Raw genomic sequence first — 22764 nt, 5'->3', positions numbered from 1 at the left:
ACCACACCAGAACTCTCCCACTTAAAAGACATGCCATCCCCAGGCCCGCCGCATGGATGGCCAGGCAATCAGGCGCCGAGACTGGCGTCGCCCGGCCGGACGCCACCACGCATCTGACTTCGATACGCCCTTGCCTCGTGTTCAGGTAACCGAGAGCGGAGAGAGCGGAGAGATGACGCCGGGCAGGGGGAGGACGGGGGAGACGAGGGGAGAGACGGGGCAAAGAGTGAGAGGGTGCACACACACACACACCTGTATGAAGGCACCTTTGACATGTTGCAGCCGCAACAGAAAACAGACAGTGTGGGGAACCGCGCACAGGCCGGACGCCCCAGAACGAGGACGTTGCCACGACCGATGGCGCCTCCTTCGCGCCACGTCTGGCACGCTGTCTGGCACACCTGTGTGGCCTGAAGCTGATGCACCTGTGTCTGGCGTGTCTGTCTGTCTGCTGCACTGCGAGACAAGTGCTGCCCCTTGGCCGCTGCCCATCAAAAGTGCGACGGAATGCGGGGGTGGGGGGACCGCGCTATCACCATGTATAAGAAGGTACCGCACTTTTCTTGTCACACCTATCTCCAAACACACCCAGCACGGCACAGAGCGACCCAGGCCTCCAAAGCATCACATCCTCTCCCGCATACATACATACCAACATAACACCCATCCATCCATCCAAACCCCACTTTGCAAGCATCCACCCCCACCACCCTGCAGTGGACAAAAGCCGGCACACCTTTAAGCTGGCGCGGAACCTACCCACCTCTTACCCCACATACCTCCACCGCCCAGCTACCTTTTCAACATACCGTCGATCAACATGGCTATGCGCCGTCAACCCATTTCGCTCCCACCTCCCGTCTCCTTTGAACGTGGACGACCGTACCCCGCCCGCCGTGCAAGCGACAGTGACAGCAGCATGTTCCGCCCCCCAGCCCAGCGGTCTACTTGGGTCACGGCACCTCGCAACCACTCGGCTTCTCCGTGAGTGCAGAGTGTTTGTGCCTTTTTGGGTGCTTCGGGTTCGAAGCAAAAGAACCGGTCTGGCAAGTCACATGACCAAGTGCTAACCCATCCACAGCCCGCTCATGGCCATCTTGGAACACGGCCACGATGGCAAGCGCATCCACCCCGAAAACGAGTACCACCGCCGCCTCAAGGCTGCATCCAAGCGTGACCGTCACAAGCTGGCCAAGGAGGTGAGTCACATTCCGGCTTTCGTAGCCTTTCCCGCCTACATCACACATTTCGCATCCCAAAACGCAAGGGAGGGTGGTGGGGATTGAGGGAACCACAAACGTCGAGCGTCGAGACGCGAAGGGGTGATCGATGTGCATGTGTGAGGTCCCTGTTTGCAGTCTGGGGAATCTGGCCTTTGATGCTTGATTATTTACGTTTTTTTCCCTTTTTCCTTGGGATTGGCGCGTGTTTTGGAGCGGGGGGGTCGTTTTTTTTTACCCTGGGGGGGTGGCACCCGGCACTACCTGTTACCACCCACCCACCCCACTCTGGTTCAATTCAAAAGCCTCTTCTCCCTTTTCATAATCCCTTCCAAGCCTCCATGGCGCCTCCTCCACACAATCCCTTGCTATGCTCCACCCACCCCCGCAGTCGATCGCGATCAGAAGGGCTGCACTGACAATTCAAACAGGACGAGTATGCACTTGACCGCTCTCTCGCGCAGGTTGCTCCCGAGCACGCGTGTGCACGTTGCAAGTCCCAGCGATGGCGGTGCTACATCCCTCGCGACCCCCACTCGCCCCGCCGTACTTGCCTGCCCTGCGGAAAGAACAAGTGCACGTTTGGTGGATCAAAGTCGCGCCCACCCACCGTCGCAGAGGTCGCCGCAAACGCCACATCCATCACACTTCCTCTGCCTGTTGCCACAAGCCAGCGCCGCGCATCAGTGTCGATTGCGTCTTCAGCCTCGAGCTCGTCGAGCTCCTCCGTCTCGTCAACGTCTGACCGCTTGGGCCTCGACATGGTCGACAACAAGCTCCCCCGCCCGCGCCTCGCGCCTCCCCGTCCCACGCTGCTCAAGAGCGAGTTCCAGTCGTACCGCTCCCTCGCACCCACGCCGCCACACACATCGGCCTCTCTCCCTACTCCACAGCTCTCGCCCGCCATCAGCGCCGACGCTTTCCAACACTCGCACCTCCCCACCTCGCCGCGTGACGGCTTCTTCCTGCCCCCCACGAGGGACACTCGTCCGCTTCCCCCGCGCCACATCCAGATGCCAGAGCGTGGGCAAAGTGACCGTCGCATGTCTGTCCCCGCCCTCCTTTCGTCGCCGACACCATCCACCACCTCGCCCACGTCCAGCGCCCCCGCCACACCCGCGGCGACCGTCATTGCCCCGCCGGCAGAGGACGCCCCCACGCCCTTCGACCGCGACAGGCGCGAGCGCGAGCGCAGCCACTCGCACTCGTACCACCCGTACCAGCCAAAGGAGTACATGCCCAGCCACCACTCATACTCGCACGGGTCGTACCGCGGCTCGACGTACGGCAGCGCCGACATGCCCCCTCCCACCGAGGACCTGCGCCACCTCCTCCTCGACTGCGCCGAGCGCTCGCCGCGCGACCCGCGCCCGCGCCGCATTGCCGAGAGCATGCTGGGCGGCGTGCGCGAGCAGTGGGTGTCATCCATCATCGCCGCCCAGCATCGCGGCGAGGCGCGCAGGCACGACGCCGAGGCCCAGTTCCAGATGGGCAGGGGCCTGCAGCAGGCCCGGGACGCGTTTTCCCGCGTCATGGACCGCGAGTGAGGGGGGATAAGGAGCGAGCAGAGGACGAGTCGAGGACGAGTCGAGGACGAGACGAGGAGACCAAGGAGACCGAAGAGCAGGCCACTCGGCCAAGAGAAGTACACCCCCCAGAGCGCCAGTGCCACAGTGACACCTATACACGGTAATAACCGTGGCCGAACCACCCACCCACCCACCCATGACCGCTGGGACATTGCCGTCGGGCACGGACAGTAAAAAGTCTCCCAACCGGATCCGTGGGCTGAATACCCCCCCCCCCCCCCCCCAACCCCCCCCCAAATGTGTGTAGTAGAGATTGTATACCAGTAAAGCCAAAACCACACACGGTCCGTAATACCGGCAGAGTTGTGCATGCACCCGTCAGACGTAAGCAGAGAGCAAAGGGTGCGATCCAGCGAGCAACGTTCCGCCACACGGTCATGGAGCACAGCAACGTCAACGTCAACGTCAACGCACCTGTGCCCGACGGCCGGAATAATGGTCCGGACCCGGAAAAATCATTGTCAGCATACACAAACCCCTACACCCCCCTGGCCGGCCGATCGGCGGAGGGGATGGAGTTGCGCCGAGTGGATGCGGATGCAGTGCACGCAATGGCCGAGTCACGAGCTATAGCGAGGGGTCGCGAGTGGAGGCTCGGTCAATTCGCGTGCACCTGCCCACCCCGTCCTCTTGGTCAGCTGGCTGCATGCTCCATACCTCTGCAGGCTGCACGCGCCGGTGGTGTGGCAGCTATTGGGTGACGGTGTGTCAGCTGGTGCTTTTGCTGACCACATGGTGGCGCGCTGCGCAGTGATATCGAGAGCAACGCCTCCCAGTGACTAGCAGGGTGGGGTGCAAAGTGGCAGAATGCGAGGTTGGACGTCACGAGGGGGCCTGGGTGGACGGAAACGACAATGCAGAGGGGCAAACTTAGTGTGTATGTATGTGTAAAGAAGAATAGGAGGGAGCGTTTACAACGAGAGACGACAAACAGGGTGGAGATATGGGGGTTTGATGAAATTGGATTGGTCCGGGTGGGATGTGCAAAAAGACAATATGCTGGAGAAGACGGGCTGGATTCTTTTTACACATGCAAGAGGGCGGGCGAAACGGTCGAGGATGCGGGCTGGGAGTGAACGTGAGGCCCAAGGTGTTGTTGGGTGGGGTGGTGGTGGTGGTGATGTTGGTGTTGGTGTTCGTGGTGGTGGTCTATGGTCATAGGAATGTGTTTGATGTCGGTCATGTCGGCGGCAGTGGCACTAGCAGCTGCTTCTGCCTCTTGCCCTTCTTTGCCCTCTGCAGCGGCATCGGCCTTGCTGTCTGGGCACTGGCTTTGGGCGTCGGCACAAGCAGAGCCGAGGTCAAGGTTGCCAAACGGCAGGTTCAAGTTTGTGGCTGCAAGCATGTTCTTGACGAGCCCGACGATTCGGGGGCGTTGCACGCCATGTTTGACAGACATGGCGACGTTGATGACGTAACAGGCGTACAAGGCCGAGACGAGCTTGTTCTCGTCCACCTTGGTAGGTGCGGGCGCACCGGGAGCAGCGGCGGAGGTGGTACGGTCGGCGGGAGGAGCGGGGGGGAGGGTCGCCGGGGTCGTGGCGGGAGAGGTGGGGTCAACGTCCATTGCGTTGGACGCGTCGGGGGCGGCAGCGGCACATGCGCGAGCACGCTTGCAAAGGACTGGTGATTTGTTAGCAATCTCGACTCCTATCTTCCCCATTCGAAGTACAGGGGCCAGCAGCGTACTCACATTCGTCTCCAGAAGCCGAGCAAGAGCGCTTGAGGTGCGCCGAGGGCCGCTCAGCACACGGTTCCTCAGAGGGGAGAGGTCCGCTTACGCCATCTGACTTCTCGCCGACGGCCAACGTCGCGTCTGAAGTGGGAGGCAGCAGAGCCGTTGTGGACGTCGCTGGCGACGTATGCGTACCCGTACCGGCAGCACTGGCATTGCCAGAGTTGCAGACGCTTTCGCATCCCTCGCGGCAGGCGCGACGAACCTGGGCACACCACCGGCGAATTGAGCTCACGCGAGCGGATTCGTTGGGGTCCTCGTCCGTCTCTGCAGACGCCGTAGTTGTGTCGTCGGCCGCACCGCCGCCCCCAATGCGCTTGGCAAACCGCGTCATGAAGCAGTCGCGCGCAGCAGCAGCTTTGCCACTGCCGGCGAGCTTCTCCCTTTCCCGGGCGGCATCGCGCTCAGCGAGCCCTCGGCGAAAAGCTGCACAAGCCTGTGCGCGTGCCAGATCGTAATCCGCCACCATGTCCCAGTACGCGAGCTGCAGGACTCGCCTGCATGGCTCGCTGTCTGGGTTCGTCGCGGGTAGGTGCGCAGACAGCGCTGACACAAACGCCGAGACTTTTCGGAGTGCCGCTGGTGGGAGGTGGGCGAGGAGGGCGGTGACATTGGGTTTGCCAGATGGCGCCGATGCACCCGCAGCCGGGCCGGAGGTAGCCGTTGGTAACATTGTGCCCAAAGTCGGCACTGCCGGGGTGGGCACATTGTAGTTTGCAGGCGTGACTGTGGCCATGGGTGGTAGTGGTCGTGTTTTTGCCTGTAGGGCGGAGATTGAGAACATGGTGGCGAGAGGGGGGGGGGAGGGGGGAGTGGTGAGAAGCAAACAAGAGGCAAGAGAGAGAGATGTGTGTGGATCAAGAAGTGGGCCAAGAAGAAAAGAGTTTGACTGACATGGCCATCGGCTGCTTATCGAGCCTCGTACTGCCATGATCCCTGGGTGCCCGCCCAGCGGCCAGCGGCCAGCTGACAGACACACAAATGCGCAAATGCACCCCCCACCCAACGCCGTCGGGCCCGCCGCCCAACAGTCTGCGCTCTGCAATGTGTGGTGGAAAATGGCCCCCACCCCCCACGGGGGGAAATGCGGCCCGCCGCAGCCAGGAGACCAAAAGCCGCAAATACGTAATCACAAAAACGCGTTGGCCGACGGCCTCCACACACTCGGCATGGCCCGGCAACCGAGTGCGTCTGGCGTCTGGCGCGTGGGCGCGCGGATCCGTGTGCGCCGTGCGTGTGTCTTGGTTCCGTCGGATATATGGCCAGCGCGGTCGGACAATCAAACCGGTTAAATTAATAATCACACGCCATTTTTGTATTCAGGCACAATTGGCATTTTGCTCTATCAATGACGTCAATGGGGTTCAAAATCACCCATTGTCTCCACAGGCCACAGGCCGACAATGGACGCGAACATGCTAGAGACCTCGAGACAGAGAGCCTTGGTGTGGAGGGCTATACTCAGCGATAAACTGAGGCTTAACGGTCTCCAGAAGCTTCTGAACAATAACCCTTTGTAATGACCATTTGCTGAAAGCAGCGTTGGATTGGGGAAACGACAGCGTCCACACAGTTCCGCCCGTTGCAGCCGCCACCTTTCCAGACTGCACGCTGTCGGCATTCCGAGTGGTCCATCTGTATACACTGCAAAGTGGTGCTTTCTAGAGTAGTGTCTAAGGTGATTCAGTTAGCAGCAACAATTACTGCCCGCCGTCTATTCATTCCGCCTCCACTGCCTGTGCCAAGTCGGCAAAGGTGCCTCCAGCCCCCGTAGCCACCTGCGTCAGGATACCCTCCCACAAGCGGTGGACGCGGTCGACCTCGGCCTTCGTGGCCGGTACACCCTCAAAGAACGTGGTCGTGAGTCGTAGTCCGCCATTGTGACCAAAAAGACTCCCGCACAGTGCTAGTGTACAAGGGTGGTTGATCTGGCTCCACAACGAATCGGTCGCACCGGGCGGCAACGACATGGCACCCAGGTTGGACACCATGAGGCTGTCGAAGAATGGCGCAGCGGCCGTGGCCCGCATGGTGAAGTATCTATCCCACCCCGTGATGCCGTCTTTCCCCGGTGTCGGGTCTGGCATCCACGCAAGGAGGCCGATGGTGCGGCGGCAGGTGTCAATGGTGCTCGGGTCGGTGAGGTGGGCGGACAGTCGCTGCGCCTCGTCCCAGAAGTTGTGGGAACCACGAGCGATGCCCTTGTCTTCCAGCACATTGACGTACACCGAGGTCACTGCCGAGTGTCCTAGAGTAGGTGTGCGCTCACTGCGGGGTGCCGAGGTGACAAACGTGAGCTCGTCGGCGTCTTTGTGGAACACAGCCCACGAGGCGGCTACGTAGGCGGTCTGCAGCACTGGGTGGAGAGTCGGTACACCGCGAGCCTTGGCCGTGGCCTTTAGAAGGGCAGTAGTGCTGGCGGAGAGGGAAGCGAGGGCAACATCAAAGTCGCGGTTCAGGGGAGTCGGCTGAGCGCCGGGCCACGTTGAGGAAATGACTCGTTGCTGCAGCCAGACCGGTAGGATGGGGACAATGATTTCCTGCCAGAACACTGGGATCATAGTCTTCAAGGTCGGTTTAATGTCGACAGTATTGTCGTAGAGGCTAGCACCGAGTGTTTCGGTAGACAAACCTTCCATTCCGTCTGGCTGGGTGAGAGCGGCAAGGAGACGGAGCGACCCACGTCCATCCATGATGACGTGGTTTGTGTTCAGGCCAAGAAACGACGTCTTGGCGCCGTGAATGAGGTCGACCGACCACGCTGGCCGAGTATAATAGTCCACTCGCTGGCTTCGTTGCAGTTGACATTGAATGAGCGCTGCATCGTCGCCATCGTCTTCGGTCTCGGACAGGGTCCTCTCTCGCACAATCTCGCTCGGATGCCAAGGGTCCCGAAGCTCGAATGCCGGCTGCGTGGTGTGCCCATCGACGATGCGAGCTTGCAGTAGAGGGAAGAGCTGCTGGACCTTCTCGACACGAGATTTGATTTCTGCAAGATCCGGTGCTGATTCGTGGTCGTACTTGATTACATAGCTGATGATCATCGGGTGCCCAGTGTTGGTGCTCGACAGGCAGTAACGTTCAAACAGGGACACTGTGGGTGAGCAGAAGGGGAGAACCAGCACCTACGCCTGCGGCGCTGTGGGGCGGTCGACATGGTGGGTAAGCCCGATGGCGTTTAGCTCAGCACCTATAAGGCTAGGAGTAAGTGCACTGGTCGTCAATGGAGAGAATGAAGGTGCACAAAGGATGCCGTGCAGTGACGCCCTTGCTGTTGTTGGCGCCGGATGTCAAGCGGCCCTTTCCCCACAGGCACCGATGGCTTTCGGCCTACTCGCTGCTCACAGACTGCTGCCGCCGCCCACAAGGTCCAGTGCTTGCTCAAAAGGAAACATGGACAGTGCACAGTGGTACTGCGAGACAGGATTGCAGACCTGCAAGTGCGGATTTCGTGTGCATGGCATGTATGGGCTCTGTGCCAGTGGCCAAGGGGGGCAACGGTAAAGGTTGCGCCGTACTCCGGGCTTGTGACTGTTCTCGCCCTCTTTCCGACTCGGGATCTATCAGTCATGTACTGAGTAACGATGCCAAGGCCTCTTTGCTTCAAGTCTCATTGGACTACCACCCAGCATGTCATGTATGTATGGCCGGCACCGGGACGTTTGTCCGCTGTGTGGGATGGTTGCATCGCGAGTGCACCGATTTGCCGATCTGACCGCGTCCGAATCGACCTAATATCTCCTCGTAACGAGCCCAAAGCCATAACCGAGATCAACGCGCACCGTAGATAATCAACAGCAGCACCCAACTTTCTTCGCAAACTCCTTTCATCTTCACCTCTTCCTCAGCCTGCAAAAGTTCCACAGCCACCATGTACCGCCCTCGCCAGCTTGTCATCAACTCGACGCGCCTCATGGACACCCTGCACAAGACGTGCGTGTGGGGTGCGGCCCACCGGTACGGACCGTGAGTACTTGCCTTCCTCGTGTTCCGAAAACCCCATCAGTGGTCACTTTTTCGCTGGCGCGGAGAGTTGAGCCTACCATACCTCACCCCAAGCATACCTCTAACCTGACAGTGGACCCACTCAAACCGGCATGGCCCGTCTTACCCTCTCGGACGACGACAAGAAGGCGCGCGACTGGTTCGGCGACGAGATGAGCTCGCTCGGCTGCGACATCAAGGTAGACACCATGGGCAACATGTTCGCCGTGCGTCCGGGAGAGAAGACTGGAGCACCCACGGCTATCGGTAGTCATCTCGATACGCAGCCCACTGGCGGCAGGTACGACGGTATCCTCGGTGTCCACGCCGCAGTGGAGGCCATGCGCACCATCCACGAGAGCGGGTACAAGACCCAATACCCGATCGCTGCTGTAAACTGGACCAAGTGAGCTGATTGTGGTTGGACAGTGAGCTGACGAACAGCGAGGAAGGTGCGCGTTTCCCCAAGTCGCTCCACGGTTCGTCAGTTTGGTCAGGCGACTTTACTGTTGAGAATGCACACGCCCTCACCGATGTTGCCGACTCGTCAATCACGGCTGGGGCAGAACTCGAGAGGATCGGTTACAAGGGCACGCTCGAATGCTCGGCAAAGGCCAACCCGCTGGCAGCGCACTTTGAGCTCCACATCGGTAAGTCTTGGGTCACCTTGCTAGATGTTGGCAAGCTCCTGACAAACCAGAGCAGGGACCCATCCTGGAAAACAACAAACAAACCATTGGCATCGTCAACGGTGGTCAAGCGTACAAGTGGTTCAACGTGCGTGTCCACGGCCGTGACTCCCATGCTGGTACTACCCCGATGAACCTCCGTGCCGACCCGCTTCTCCTCTCCGCGCGTCTCATGGTCGCCGCCAACGCCGTTGCCATCAAGCACGGTGGCTGTGCCACCACCGGCATCATGAGCCTCAAGCCCGGTAGCATCAACACCATCCCCAACCTGATCGATTACACCCTGGACATTCGTCACCCGGACGACGCGGCGCTGGCAGCCATGGAGGCCGATATCCGTGCTGCGGCCGCAGCGCTCGTAGCTGAGGAGAGCCGATACAAGTGCACCATCGAGCTGGACAAGATCTTTGACTATGCGGCAACCAAGTTCCACCCAGACTGTATCGGGGCTGTCCGAACAGCCGCCGAAGCTACGGTCGGTGCTGACATGGCGCGGGAGATTGTCAGTGGCGCCGGTCACGACTCATGCGCTACATCCAAGCACTGCCCAACCTCGATGGTGTTCATCCCCTGCGAGGAGGGCCTGTCGCACAACCCCCGTGAATACGCCACCCCTGAAGACTGGTGAGTCTTTGCCTGTTTGGCCGTCGTTGCCAGAGTGCTAACACACATGGTCCCAGTGCCCTTGGAGCGCAGGTTGTGATGGATGCGGCCCTTCTGTTCGACTCGCGCCGGCAAAAGTGATGCCAAGCACGGTTCCAGTAGCAGCGACTCAATAGATGTGAAACATGCATTTGGGTCCATCCGATGTCACTTATCGACAACTGCAGGGTCTCTGCTGGCAGTCCGTGAGACGCTATTTCTGCATTCTGCTTTGTTTCGCTACATGTGGAACACTCTCATCCAGCCCTCCCCAGCCCTCCAACCCTCCAGCCCCTTCCTTCCACGTCAAGCGGGAGCTTGCGCCGTGGGTGCCTTTGGTTTAAAGTCTTGCGGACAGGACAGCCTTCTTTTCAAAATGGCTGCGGAACAGCACCGCCCGAGCTCCGAGATTACAAGAGGAACGTTCGAATTAGCGCCGATCTGTAGACCGGATGCCTTGACCAGCTTCGGACGCATAATGGTTTAAACAATGCTGGATTAGCGGAATCTAATTCTATGGGTGCTCTCTTCACACACCCTTCCCTTTGATGCCCCCCCTTCACAACGGCACGAGCAAGAGGCACATCGATGCAACCAGGATACAATGCCCATGCCTGATAGCCCAGGCCATGCACAGCAGTCGAGCGATACAGCGAGCGTGTGAGCGACAGACAGCACGATGGAACATGCGGAACTGGTCTCGACATCACTGTATCTCACTCACTCATGCTGCATCACTTGGCCAACGGCGTGATGATGCCACGACGATATTGGCGGGCCACAGCGTTCCTGGGTGTGTGCACCGTGCTCACCTTTCTCGGCGTGCAGCAGCAGGTAAGCTTTGCTCGCATTCACTCTACCTGGCTCTCGCTGGCCATACAGGATTACTGACGCGCGACCACAGGTGAACAACTTGTCCTCGTCGCCAGAATACGACACCCAGTGGCGACACGACGCTTCTGTACCCCAGGGTCTGCTGGTCGATGAAGAATCGGATGCTGTGCGTCCGGATCTAGGGGAGGCTAGACGAGGACGTGTGCTCGTGACAGGCGGCGCGGGCGTCATTGGTGAGAGCCGTCGCCCCGTGTTGTAGGGGTGGTCTGACCTCTCTCTCCACAGGCAAGCAGGTCGTTTCCCGACTTCTCTCCGTCAACACTACTGTGACAGTACTCGACATTGCACGCCACAGCGACGAACTCGAGCATATTCAGGCTCAGTACCCCAATGCAGACCTCCACTTTGTCCAGGGCGACATTCGCGATCCAGTGGCGCTTGCGGAAGCCATCGGCGATGGCGTTCTCGGTACCATCCACCTTGCTGGCTACAGCCGCATCCAGTACTGTCTTGAGAATCTGAGAGACTGCGAGGACGTCAACGTCGATGGTACCGATAAGCTTCTGCAGGCCCTGAAAGGTGACGGGTGGTTCATCTTGGCCAGTTCAAGCGAGGTGAGTGACTCGTTATCAGCATGTTCCGATGGAACCTTGCTGACGCGTGTCTCCAGGTATATGGCGACGGCGTCGAAGTGTATGGCCAGGCCCCTACCTTCCCCGTCCGAGAGGACGCGGCGCTGGTTCCCGTGAATGCATATGGCAAGACCAAGATCGAGGCCGAGGAATGCGTGCGCGTCTATGTCCACGGCGCAGCCGTTGCGGACAAGAACATCAATGCGGCCATCCTGCGCCTCTCAACCGTGTACGGTTCCGCCGCCGACCACCAGGAAAACTTTGTGGTGGATGCCATGGAGAAGGCGTTGGCTCACCGTCCAATACAGGTGGCAGGCGACCCCGTGGCCGACCTCATCCACGTCCAGGACGTGGTCAACGCCATTGCGGTCACTGTGAACCACCTCAACAAGCTGACCTATGTCGAAGAGCGTACGGGCGATATTGAAATCTACAACATTGGCACCAAAGAGTCCATCAAGGCCACGGACTATGTGCGCAAGATAATGTGGCTCACCAACTCGTCTTCGCCTTTGCAATCTCTCGAGGCCGATCCCAACTTGCCCAAGCGCTACGAGGCCGACGTCACGCGCGCCAAAGAGGTCATGGACTGGGAGGCAAAGATCACCATTGACGAGGGTCTCCACCGCCTCGCAAAGGTGTACTTGGCCGACACTGTCGAGTACCTCAGCCGCAAGCAGCAACATGAGTGCCGCCCCCACCGCAGCTACGGTATCAACGACCTGCTCAAGCTGCACGGCTGTTCAGGTACACTCGCTGCCGATGTCGATGGCCAGCCCTTCTACGCCTTCTGGGACCCAGACATGAAGGAGGACCCCAACAATGGCAAGCAGGCAACTCCGGCAATGTACGGCTGGCGCGACGACAGTGGTCCCCAAGCATGGGAGTTCCAAGTCCGGAAGAAGGGCAGACGGGCCCAACTCAGTCTCAAGCGCTTCGTTCCTGACAGCAAAGATGGAGATGGCAAGGTCGTTGAACCGGGCAAGTGGATCCAGTTTGAGGCGATCAACCCGGAAAACCCACTGCGCCACGAAATTTACTTCACAGCCGACGTGGACCCAGACACTGGCTATGTGAGCCTCAGCTTTCCAAGCGGTCCTATGCTTGTTCCCTGGGTAGCACTCCCTCCACCGGGCGGTAAGAACGAAGAGATGCCCGATCATACCAAGACGGCACTGGGCGACTTTCGTTTCCGCCTCACACCATTCTGCTGCCCCGGTCGCCAGGCGCCGTGGCCATTCTTCCGTGATGACCCAGTCACGGCAAACGTTCTCGACTACCGACTGGAGAAGACCCGTGTATTCAATGCGTCTCAGATCAACATGCTCTGCTCGCGTCTCAAGGATGCGCAGGGCCTGGCAGAGGTGCGCCTTGAACGGCTCAAGTCGGACCCAGCACCGCACAAACTCGAACTTGCACCTTTCCCCATGGGCAGGCCGTTCGACTGGCGAAACAGAGGTCGTGATGTCTGCACCAACCTCTGCGACCACCCTACCCTGTGTGTGGACACTGGTAACTGCGCGTGTGGCCAGGCGGCGTGTAGCACAAAGCCTCGTTTCCCGTTTGCTGCGTTTGCCAATCGCCGCCTCAACACGACCTCGTATCCGGCTGAAGTATCTTGGGAATGGGATGGTCTCACAGACGACGCCCAGACACCGTCCTCTTCACACACTTCGCTTCAGGAGCGCGTAAACGAAGGCTCATGGCTGAACGTTCTTCACCCTTACGCTCGCCGTTACCTCATGAGCAACCCGCACTACCACCCAGTCACCGTCACGGCCATTCCTGCCGAAGAGGAGAAGGAACGCCTCAATGACCCGGACAAGTTCAACCGCGTGCAGACCGAGTGGCACGGCTGCTTCTCGGCCGACAGTGTCATGGAACGCGCCACACAGCTCATCTCGACCGAGTACAAGAAGGACAGCTCACTCGTCTTCCTCCCGTACTATTCGTACACCCAGCGCTTCAAGCCCGTCGAAGAGTGGGCGAAGAATGCCCTCCAGCACAACCTCCCCAGCGGCGTGGATGTCGCCGACTTTATCATTCCTTTCACCTTCGACTTTGGCAAGTGCAACACCATCATCTTCGACCTGTACCGTGTGCGCGACTGGAGCTCGGCTCCTGACGTGATCGAGCGTGCCTCGTCATGGCAGACGATGGGGGATCTGAATTCTCCTTGTAAGCTTTACTTGTGGCTGGAGCGTTACAGAAGCTGATTTCAGGCTACGACATGGACCAAGATGTGGTGATCCCGGCTCGCACATGCAGACAAGAGGACCTGCGCTCCACGTTTAGCTTGCTCGACAACGTCAAACCGTCACATCAGCGCTCCACTCTGGTCTTCTTCAAAGGTGCACCGAACGGCGCTGGTGCATCTGTGCGCTACAAGGTTGCCTGCGAGCGCCCGTACCAGGACATCAGCGGGAAGCTGACTGGCGCCAATGAGCTTGCTCGATACTGGAACGAGTACAACCCCAACACCAAGAAGTTAAGCGACCCAACGGCCTACGTTGAGACCCTCGGTGACACCGTCTTCTGTCCCGTGCCCCGCGGGACGGCCGGCTGGTCGCCACGTATCACAGATACAATCTACGCGTGAGTGCACTTGGGTTAAAACGGAGTTGCAAGCTAACGCATTCACTCAAGCGGCTGCATTCCCGTCCTCCTCGGCGACCAAACACACGAGCCGTTCTGGGACATGCTGGACTGGTCCAAATTCTCAGTCCAGATCAACGACTACGAGATCGAGCGCCTCGAGCAGATCCTCATGTCCTATTCGTGGGCAGAGGTTGAGGAGATGCAAGCCAACCTCATGCTCGTCCGCGAGGCGTTCCTGTACCCGAAAGAAGGACACATGGATGACAACCTCAAGGGCCACGGACCGTTCTTCTTCGCCATGCATACCGCGAGTCTCCTCAAGCGCACCACATTCCCAATTTAGCATCCGCCAACACACTTCTTCCCAAATCAATCAACTTTCTCAAACCACGGCTTCATCGGTAGATAGGAGGAGGATGAGGTGAAGGTCGCATAGCGCATAGAGCTGCGTTGTATTACTAGTTATGTCCAGGTATGGAGCTTGTGAGGCCCTGTACGGTGGTGCTGCGGTGGTTGATTGGTGGACATACCAGTATACCAGTGAAGTGGCAGCATCCGCAATGCTGTCTTTCCAGGACGAGGTGCTGGGGCCTGGGATGGTATGGCTGGGCACCTTGAGAAGTTGGTATCCTGACATGCAAGGCATCTGCGGTGCCATTGCGGATGTGGTTCACAAGAATTCACACCATGAGGGTCAGAATCCACAATCAGTCATTGTGTATGCGTTTCCACGCCTGGGGCCCTCAGATCGCCGTTGAATGCGCCCTCTCTCCAAGTACACTCACCTCGGCTCACCTCGTGTCACACCTTCCTTCTCACAACACTCCATCACTCATATCACCATCACATGCGTACCAGGACAACCCTATACAACTCGGACGGTCCACCCAAGGGCCATGAGGACAACACTCGTGGCCCCAGCACGCGCTCGCGATCGTGGCTGCGTTCGGGAACAAGCCGTTTGGATACCAGCGACGACACCCAGCCTCCAGCCGTCATCGAGAGTCAACGCGGTTGGACGCATGAGGTCAAGCATCCAGCTCAAGATTATCACTCGCTACGTCCATCGACGCGCTCTGTGACAAGGGGCAGGATGCAAATCGATCACGAGGCGGCGACCCAATCCATCGTCGACGACCGCTTCTTGCTGGAACCAGTTACTGAAGACACCCAGCATCTGGATGAAAAAGGCCGCGAGCGCGCAGGCAAGCAACAGCGACGCGACGTCCAGTCCTCACGCAGCCCTACCCCCTTCAGCACCAACGGACACGCGGTTACCATTGACCATCGCTTCTATCCTCACATTATCGATTCAGTTGTCGACCACCTTCCCTATGGATCTCAGCTTGTCCTCCGTGGCGCCTCCAAGAGCTTTCGCGACAGAATCAATGCGCTTCTCGTGCAGCACCTCCTCCTCTCCTTTACTGGCATCACCGCCGCTAAAGGTCCCATTCCCTTCATGCCCGACTATGCCACTGCGAAGTCCAACCCCTCCAATATCCTCGCCGCTGTTGCGGTCATCGACCTCTGCTGCTATGAAGACTTCCCCGTCCCGCAAGACACCAAGGAAACCCTTCAACAACTCAATCCTCGTGTCATCAGGATCCATAACTGCGAAGCCAACCTCTACCTTCCTCAACCATGCAACGCCAAAGTTCTAGTTCTCTTCCTGGAAACTGTCACCAAACAGTGCCGGTTTATGGACATTCCCCTGTCGCTCGACAAACTAATCCTCCACGTTCGCTACGCATATCCTGGCTTTCACGGCTGTGGACCCCCACACTTCGCCGGCCCCCTTCCCAAGGAAGCGGTCTTCGTCTTTTCGTCCTCGGATGGCCGCAACGGCCGCGGCGAGGACTACGGAAGCAAGAAGAAGAAGTGTGCCCATGTCGTCGGAAAGCTATTTGAGTTCCTCCTGCACCCTATCCTTGAAGCAGTTACCAAGGGTTACGCACCGACTTTGACCATCGTCGACCTTCCAGTCGTGGACTTGGCATGGAAGGACACGGAACCCCGAGCACCTGCCCTTCGCCGCGAGGCCTGCCGGCAACGTCTTCGCGAGTGCCTTATCCCTTATACGGCCTTTGGATACCTACACAGCCCAGCGCTCATCAACGAAGTCGTCTCAAAGCTCCGATTTGTCTCTCGAAAGGAGTACTCCCAGATGCTGCCACGTCGCGACTTTCTGCTTGAGACGAGGGTGGTCGCTCGCGACTGCAGCCCCTGAATGCAGTTGTGCATGATTGATAGTCGTATGTTTGATAATTGTACAAACCCTCTCAAGTCACATGCATGGAGATGTCTCATAACAACTGTTCACCGTCCACCGTCCACTGTCGACGGAGAGTGCCACTTGGGGGGCCACGGCAACCCTGTGGCCTGTGGACGGCTCGTACATACCTCGCTCCCAGCACCTGCCTTTGTCTATTCGTCCTGATGCCTCTCTGCAGTCTCGCGTCTGAATTCTGCGTCTTTCCTCACAACAGAAGCACTTGTTCCAGCCTCTCGTCGATCGCACATTGTGTGGTCCACGGGTGCAGTTCACCCAGCACTTGGCACCGTCGGGTTGTTGGAAAACACGTCGCTAGCCGCCCATGCCGTCCACGCCGCCCGCCCAGGCACATCACGCGGTGTATGCGACGCGGGCCCCACACGGCAAGATCCGACGAGAGTTGCCACTCCACTTTCGATGTTGGCTATCTCACGCCGATTGTTCGGAATACAATCGCAACCGGCCATGCGGTCACCTGCTGTATCACCAGCGGGATCGACCCCGTCGACGGTGCGCGCTGTCACGAGGACTCGTCGACGCGAGAGATAGAAAGGTGGACGGACACGTTGGCATCCCTCGACTTATCACACTCTCACCAGCACCATGACCGCCTCGTCCTCGACCACCACCACTGTGCGCGAGCAGTCGCCGCCCAAGCGGTACTCGCTCCAGAACGCAGCTGGTCTCTCCCTCCTTCCTGCGTCCGAGCCGATCGGATGTAACTCTCTCATCTCGTGTCTCACTCACCTCTCGCTGTCCTCACTGCCCCCTTCGCCCACCACACCCCGCACTCCTGGCACGCCTGGTCGTGGGCCGCGGGTGACGCGCTTCCCACCTGCCCCCGACCCGCGACCTACCTCGGCGCTCGGGACGCGTGAGGAACAGCGCCGCATCTACCTTGGACCAAAGCTCAGTGACCGCGCCACCGGCGGTCCCGACGCCGGACCGCTCATTGAGCGCTTCAGCTGTCTCTTCAAGGACCGTGAGTGTCTTGTGTCGACAGTTCCGGCTAACCTGACAGAGTACAACTGCAAGACCAACCCGCGCGGCATTGTGTCTCTGTAAGTTTGTGGCCGGGTACATAAACTGACTTGCCAGGGGTGTCGCCGAGAACTTCCTCCTCGAGAAAGAATGCCTCGAGTACTTCACCCAAGCCTTCGCCAACAACTTCCTCTCGTCCGATCTGGGCTATGGCGACTCGCTGTGGGGAAGCCGCAGGATCAACCGTGTTCTCGCCGACTTTCTCAACGAGTAAGCTTTGCAGCGACTATCCACAGCTGACATGATAGCTGGTTCAGTCCCGCCGAGGCTGTCCAGCCTGAGCAGCTCATCACCGGCGTTGGCTGCTCTGCAGTTCTCGACCAGCTCTTCCACACACTCATGGACGAAGGCGAGGCAGTCCTGCTCGCTGGACCTTAGTGGGTGCCTCTGGGCTTGCGCATACACTAACCCACCAGCTACACGGGCTTTGACCGTGACCTGATCGGCCGCGCCCGCGTGCGTCTCGTTCCAGTCGAGGTCCCCGAGGGAGATGGTGCCTTTGCCCCAGAGACGCTCAAGGCGTTTGGTGCCAAGATGGACGAGCTAGCCAAGGAAGGTGTAACCGTTCGCGCAGTGGTTAGTTGATCGACCATGTGGGGCGTCCAACTGACGACAGATCGTGTGCAACCCCCACAACCCGCTGGGCCGTCCTTACCCTCGCGAGACGCTCCTGTCCTACGCCAAGTTCTGCGAGGAGCGGGACCTCCACCTCGTCAGTGACGAGATCTACGCCTTGAGCGTGTACGACAACCCGTCCTTCCCCGACGCTGTTCCCTTCACCAGCATGCTGTCGCTGGATGTTGAGCGCGAGCTGGGTATTCCCTTTGACCGCGCGCGCGTGCACGTCGTGTACGGTATGAGCAAGGAGTGCGTTGTATTTGGTCGTATGGGCACGTTGCTAACGCTCAGCTTTTGCGCCAATGGCCTCCGTGTCGGCAGCCTCATCTCTCAGGCCAACCCCCTGCTCCTCCGTGCCATGGCCAACACTAGCATGCTCATGAAGATCTCCTCTCCGGCCGACGTCATCTGGTCGACCCTCCTGGCGGACACCGAGAAGCTCACCGAGTTTGTTGCGCTCAATCGAGAGCGTCTCACCGAGGCTGCTCAGTTTGTACGCGACTGGTTCGAGGCGCGCGGCGTCCAGGTCGCCAACTCCAATGCGTAGGTACCATTAGCGTCATACCGCTGCTGACCTACCAGCGGCAACTTTGTCTGGGTGGACCTTGGTGGTCACCTCGGGTTCCGGCAGCAAGCCGAGGAGAAGCGTGTCTTCCAGCAACTCCTTGACGGCGGCGTCTACGTGGCTCCCGGGTGTGCTTACCACAACCCCACCGCTGGGTGGTACCGTATCACGTTCAGCGTTGCGCGTGACAACCTCGAGGTGAGCTTCCCACCAGCCAACAGCAGCTGACAACATCAGGTCGGGCTCGGCAAGATGGAGCGCATTCTCGGCCTCTCTCTCATTGCGTAATCTCTACTCACAGCTCTCCGCTTTCCCATACGAGCCGCCGCTTCACAATACCAGGATAGGAATGTAACTATACGAAACAGTGTGCATATGTACGATGGTGATGATACAACGTCAAGTCGTATCCAGCGTTTACTTTCTAGCGTATTAAAATTCCGCAAAAATATAGATAAACAACTGGTGTTCTTATTAATGGATCTCGTTCCACAAAGCCAAGTCCAACTTCCATTTTGTCCTTTGTTTGCAGCCTCGTTACTTGTCCTAACGCTGGGTTGTCCAGCGGAGGCCAAACCACCGCTTCTTGCCGTCCTTTCCGTCCTTGCCGTCGGATACGTTCCGGAGGGACAGCTTGCGCCGCGAGTTGCTCGGACGGCGGACGACCTCGACCATGTCGGTGAACGAGTAGTTCTTGTCATCGGGAGACCCGGAAGTGGCGGCGGGCTCGAGGAGCTTGGTTGGAACTGTAGCAGGTGTAATGGCCACCGGCGCCGGCGCCGGCGGCGGAGTCGTGGCGGGGCTGGGGGCTGGGGTGTTGTCCAGTTTAGTCGGCGAGGGAGAGATGGAGGGCGACGAGGTTGGCGCGGGGGTCTTCACGGCAGTCTGCACTGGCGCTGCCGGAATAACAATGGTGGTGCTTGCCGCATCGGCGAGGTGGACATGCATCTCGTTCTCACCCGACTCGGCGCTGTGCTCGTGCTCATCTTCGGTGTTTTCGGCGTTGGCGACGTCCACCTTGTGCATGTGGGATTGTGGGTGGGGGCCGATCGGGTTGCTGTACCAGTCGTCATCGTCGAGCGACACCGAGGCCATGAGCTCGAGGCCAGCTGCGATCATGGACACGAGTGACGGATGACGTGACGAGGGAGGAGACAGCGTGGATGGGACTGAGAGTGCGGACGAAGGGGAGGTGGGAATCTGGGAAAGTGGGGAGGAAAGGCTTGGGGTCGCAAACGAGCGTGGGGGAGACGGAAGCGAGGCGGGGCCGGACGTTGAGGGAGTGGGCTGGGTGGTGGACGAGACCGGGCGAGAGAGCGGCGACGGCGGCTCGATCTCGGCAGGTGGTGGCAGGGTTGGGGTATCAAGCTGAAAAGAGGACAGCTTCGAGAACGCCTGCTCCTGCGCTGGGCTGGGTTCAACAGCCGGGGGAAGAGAAGTTGCCGAGTCATAGGCGCTGCTGCCACCTTGCTCCTGCTGGTCATCGTAGCAGGGCTGGGGTGGAGCCTCGTCCGCGCTGGAGCTTGAGGGGCAGGCCGGCTGCCCAAGATCCAATGCCGGGATGACATCTGATGTGGGACCAACCTCAACGCCCGGCATGGAACCGCGCAGATCTTCCATGGCGCGGTTCCACACGTCCTCGGCTGCGCGCAGGTCGGCCCATCCCTCACGACCGAGCCTATCGGCCTGAGCAATGAGGGCGGTTGTGGCTGGAGCGGAAAGAGTGGGCGAGGCAGTGGCCGTGGCAGTGAGAGTGGCTGTGGGGGGCGCAGCAGCAAGTGCAATGTCGACCGACTGGGTGGGCGGGGGAGGCGCGGGGTAGTCGGGTACCCAGGACGCGCGCCTGCGGGACCCCTGCGTAGCGGTAGTGTGGGCATCCAAAGCCGCCTGGGCTGTGGCAGTGAGGCTGGTGGGGAAAGCGGTCGTGCCGAGGGAAGGGGGAAAGCCGATGCGGGAGAAAGGAGGGAGTGTGTGGGCCTGCTGGAGATTCACAAGGCCAAGTGCAGCCGCGGGTTCTGGCAAGGTGGTGTTGGCATTGGCAGCTTCCATGAGGCGGGTGCCCCAATCGAGACTCTCGTTTGCCATGGCCCGCATTGTGTTGGTTGCCTCGCCCATGGTCTCGGCATGACGAAGAAGGGTTGCCGCGTGCGTGGTGAGCATGTGGGAAGCCAAGAGAAGGAGTATCTCGGGGCTGCTCCCAGGTGGCGGTGGGTAAACAAAGGTGGAGCAAGGCGAGGTCGAAGGGACAGTCTGGTGAGTCTCGTGCGTTGTGTGTTCAGAGCTGGAACGGGAAAGCTCGGGCGTCCCACACTCGTCCATCTCGACAGGCTCCAAGGTCGTCTCGGCGAGGAGGACTTGTCCAAACGTGCCAGTCGACATGTGTTTCTTGATAGGCGTGACATCGAGCTCCTTCTCGCCGTCATCGGACAAGATGACGGTGCGGCCGCTCTGATCAGAGTTGGCTGGGTATAGGACGCGCGCCAGTGCCCCTTCGACGATACTCCCATCGCTTGTGCGCCTGTGGCGGTGGTGATGATACGGGTAGTGTCTAACACTGGACGTGTCCGACCCATCATCTGGGATGCCAAATGCCCCAGAAAGGCGGACTGCGGAGCGTAGAGCCGAGGGGCCGATGTCGCCCTCCATTTCCGGCAGAGTCGTCACAACCGACAGCGGGGAAGGAGTCGGCGACTTTGTGAGTCTACGTGCGGCGTCTGAACCCAGCCGTGAGATAAGCGACGAGAAGCGCAGCGACCTCCGGCGCTTTGGCAGGTCGGAGGCAGACCGCGTTGCTTCGTCGTCAACGGGCGTAAAGGAGCCAGGAGGACCAGGCGAGTGCGACGACATGGAAGAGGTCCGGCGCGCACGATCGTGGCGGTCTGGCCGGTCCTGCCTGTCCATGCTGGTGACAATCCCAGCCGCACGCGACGAGACATCGATGCTGCTCTCGCCGCGTCGCAAGGTGGCCATCAGCGACGCGCCCCCTTGCTCCGCCTTGCGCGAGTGCCCCTCCAGCAACGACTTGCCACGCGTGAGGGGCATGCTGCCTTGGAACGACAGAGGTCGGGCCGAAGGAGTGCCCGCCATGGGGCCGGGGCGCGGGAGGGGCGGCGTAAAGTGCTGTGCGCTGACCGGCCGCGGCTTCTTTGGCAAAGAGTTTGGAGTTGCAGAGCGTTGGGCATTGACGACCTCCAGGTCAACACGAGGGGGACGCGATGCAAAGGCAGATGCGGAGCGCGGTCGCACTGCGTCGACGTGGGGGCTGGGAGCGGAGCTGATCGCAGCAGCTGGGGGTGTGGCGCTCCTCTTTATCGTCTCGGCCGACGCCGATCCTTCGGTCGTTTCCTCCTGCCAAAAGTTAGCAACCAGCTTTACACTGAGGTGCTTGGGAGGCGGCTCACATTGACCACAACACTGAGAGCATTGACAACTGGCGACGCCGCGCGAGGGCGACCGAGGAGCGAGACGGGCAGGGCCGAAGGCAGAGGGTGGCCTGTGCGCACGGGAATGGCTGAACGGCCAGGGTTGGGGCGAGTGGAGGCCGCCGGCTGCGGACGGGGTGACGGAGTTGAAGCAATTGGAGAGGAACGACGTGGGGAGGCCGAGCGGTAAAGCATTGAGTGTGGAGGAGGGCTACTGGGAATGGACAAGTTGGGCGGGGTGGTAGCCACAGCGCTTGTTGACTTGGCGGTCTTGGACGCCTGCTTGACCTTCGTAGTCTGCAGACCTGGTGAGAGCGAGCGGTGCAGAAGGGGAGATGGAGGTCGCGCAGTCGGTGTCGGAGTAGGTGTCTTGGTACCACGGTCCCCAGCTTGATCGGCCGCCGATACAAGCCTGCCTGAAGAGGCAGAGTGTGGACGCGCGAAGCGAGTCATGCGCACGGGCGTCGCCGAACCTTGGCGGGAGCCTGGACGCGGCGTCGAGGCGGCCTCTCGATCGTCAATCATGTCACGGTCGCTTTCACGCTGCCGTTGGCGGCTGCTGGACGTGTGCGGCATGTTTGGGAGGCGGTCCTCGGAGTCTGGCGACGAGCTAGTTTTGCGTGACGCGCGACCATTGTGGAAGAGCAAGGGCATGTCGTCGTCGCTGTGATCGAAAAAAGTGGAACTGTCTGGGGTCGTCACGTTGCTCTCGGTGATGGGAGACAGTGGACGGGGTGTAGCCACAGCAGCCATGGGTGTATGAGCTGTTGCTGGTCGGCCGCGGGCCGTGGGAACTTGAAGGGTGCAGCTCGCACAAGCAGTCAAGATGCTGAGACGGAGGGGCGAGAACCTCGCTTATCGATGGCGGGCACGACAAAGGGTTGCAAAAACTCTCTAGGGGTAAATGTCGAACTCGATGGTGG

At 59.8% G+C, this 22764-nt stretch overlaps 8 protein-coding genes across 8 annotated transcripts; 5 read left to right on the top strand and 3 right to left on the bottom strand.

Annotated features, from left to right (window-relative positions):
- Positions 1–820: 820 nt before the first annotated feature.
- On the top strand, positions 821–2767 carry EHS24_001874 (uncharacterized protein; the record flags this gene model as incomplete). The annotated part of the gene is made up of 3 exons (XM_028617635.1): positions 821–984; positions 1082–1199; positions 1652–2767. The coding sequence occupies 3 exons, from the start codon at positions 821–823 to the stop codon at positions 2765–2767; spliced, it is 1398 nt and encodes a 465-aa protein (XP_028474098.1).
- Positions 2768–3833: 1066 nt separating this feature from the next.
- On the bottom strand, positions 3834–5280 carry EHS24_001873 (uncharacterized protein; the record flags this gene model as incomplete). The annotated part of the gene is made up of 2 exons (XM_028617634.1): positions 3834–4432; positions 4503–5280. 2 exons carry the CDS (start codon positions 5278–5280, stop codon positions 3834–3836), a joined length of 1377 nt encoding a protein of 458 aa, XP_028474097.1.
- Positions 5281–6262: 982 nt separating this feature from the next.
- Positions 6263–7588, bottom strand: EHS24_001872 (uncharacterized protein; the record flags this gene model as incomplete). Its single annotated transcript, XM_028617633.1, has 1 exon — positions 6263–7588. The coding sequence occupies one exon, from the start codon at positions 7586–7588 to the stop codon at positions 6263–6265; it is 1326 nt and encodes a 441-aa protein (XP_028474096.1).
- Positions 7589–8415: 827 nt separating this feature from the next.
- On the top strand, positions 8416–9961 carry EHS24_001871 (uncharacterized protein; the record flags this gene model as incomplete). The annotated part of the gene is made up of 5 exons (XM_028617632.1): positions 8416–8510; positions 8623–8934; positions 8973–9178; positions 9229–9841; positions 9898–9961. 5 exons carry the CDS (start codon positions 8416–8418, stop codon positions 9959–9961), a joined length of 1290 nt encoding a protein of 429 aa, XP_028474095.1.
- A 624-nt stretch (positions 9962–10585) lies between these two features.
- EHS24_001870 (uncharacterized protein) lies at positions 10586–14266 on the top strand (the record flags this gene model as incomplete). Its single annotated transcript, XM_028617631.1, has 6 exons — positions 10586–10693; positions 10764–10926; positions 10979–11307; positions 11364–13503; positions 13548–13920; positions 13972–14266. 6 exons carry the CDS (start codon positions 10586–10588, stop codon positions 14264–14266), a joined length of 3408 nt encoding a protein of 1135 aa, XP_028474094.1.
- A 504-nt stretch (positions 14267–14770) lies between these two features.
- On the top strand, positions 14771–16150 carry EHS24_001869 (uncharacterized protein; the record flags this gene model as incomplete). Its single annotated transcript, XM_028617630.1, has 1 exon — positions 14771–16150. One exon carries the CDS (start codon positions 14771–14773, stop codon positions 16148–16150), a length of 1380 nt encoding a protein of 459 aa, XP_028474093.1.
- A 648-nt stretch (positions 16151–16798) lies between these two features.
- Positions 16799–18707, top strand: EHS24_001868 (uncharacterized protein; the record flags this gene model as incomplete). The annotated part of the gene is made up of 8 exons (XM_028617629.1): positions 16799–17177; positions 17217–17256; positions 17294–17446; positions 17485–17613; positions 17653–17812; positions 17853–18397; positions 18437–18617; positions 18657–18707. 8 exons carry the CDS (start codon positions 16799–16801, stop codon positions 18705–18707), a joined length of 1638 nt encoding a protein of 545 aa, XP_028474092.1.
- A 258-nt stretch (positions 18708–18965) lies between these two features.
- Positions 18966–22594, bottom strand: EHS24_001867 (uncharacterized protein; the record flags this gene model as incomplete). Its single annotated transcript, XM_028617628.1, has 2 exons — positions 18966–21767; positions 21821–22594. The coding sequence occupies 2 exons, from the start codon at positions 22592–22594 to the stop codon at positions 18966–18968; spliced, it is 3576 nt and encodes a 1191-aa protein (XP_028474091.1).
- Between the last annotated feature and the right edge of the window lie 170 nt (positions 22595–22764).

The sequence above is a fragment of the Apiotrichum porosum genome (assembly GCF_003942205.1).
Source record: "Apiotrichum porosum strain DSM 27194 chromosome Unknown scaffold_11, whole genome shotgun sequence".
Taxonomy (NCBI): Eukaryota; Fungi; Basidiomycota; class Tremellomycetes; order Trichosporonales; family Trichosporonaceae; genus Apiotrichum; species Apiotrichum porosum.
This window is presented reverse-complemented; position numbering and strand designations above follow the sequence as displayed.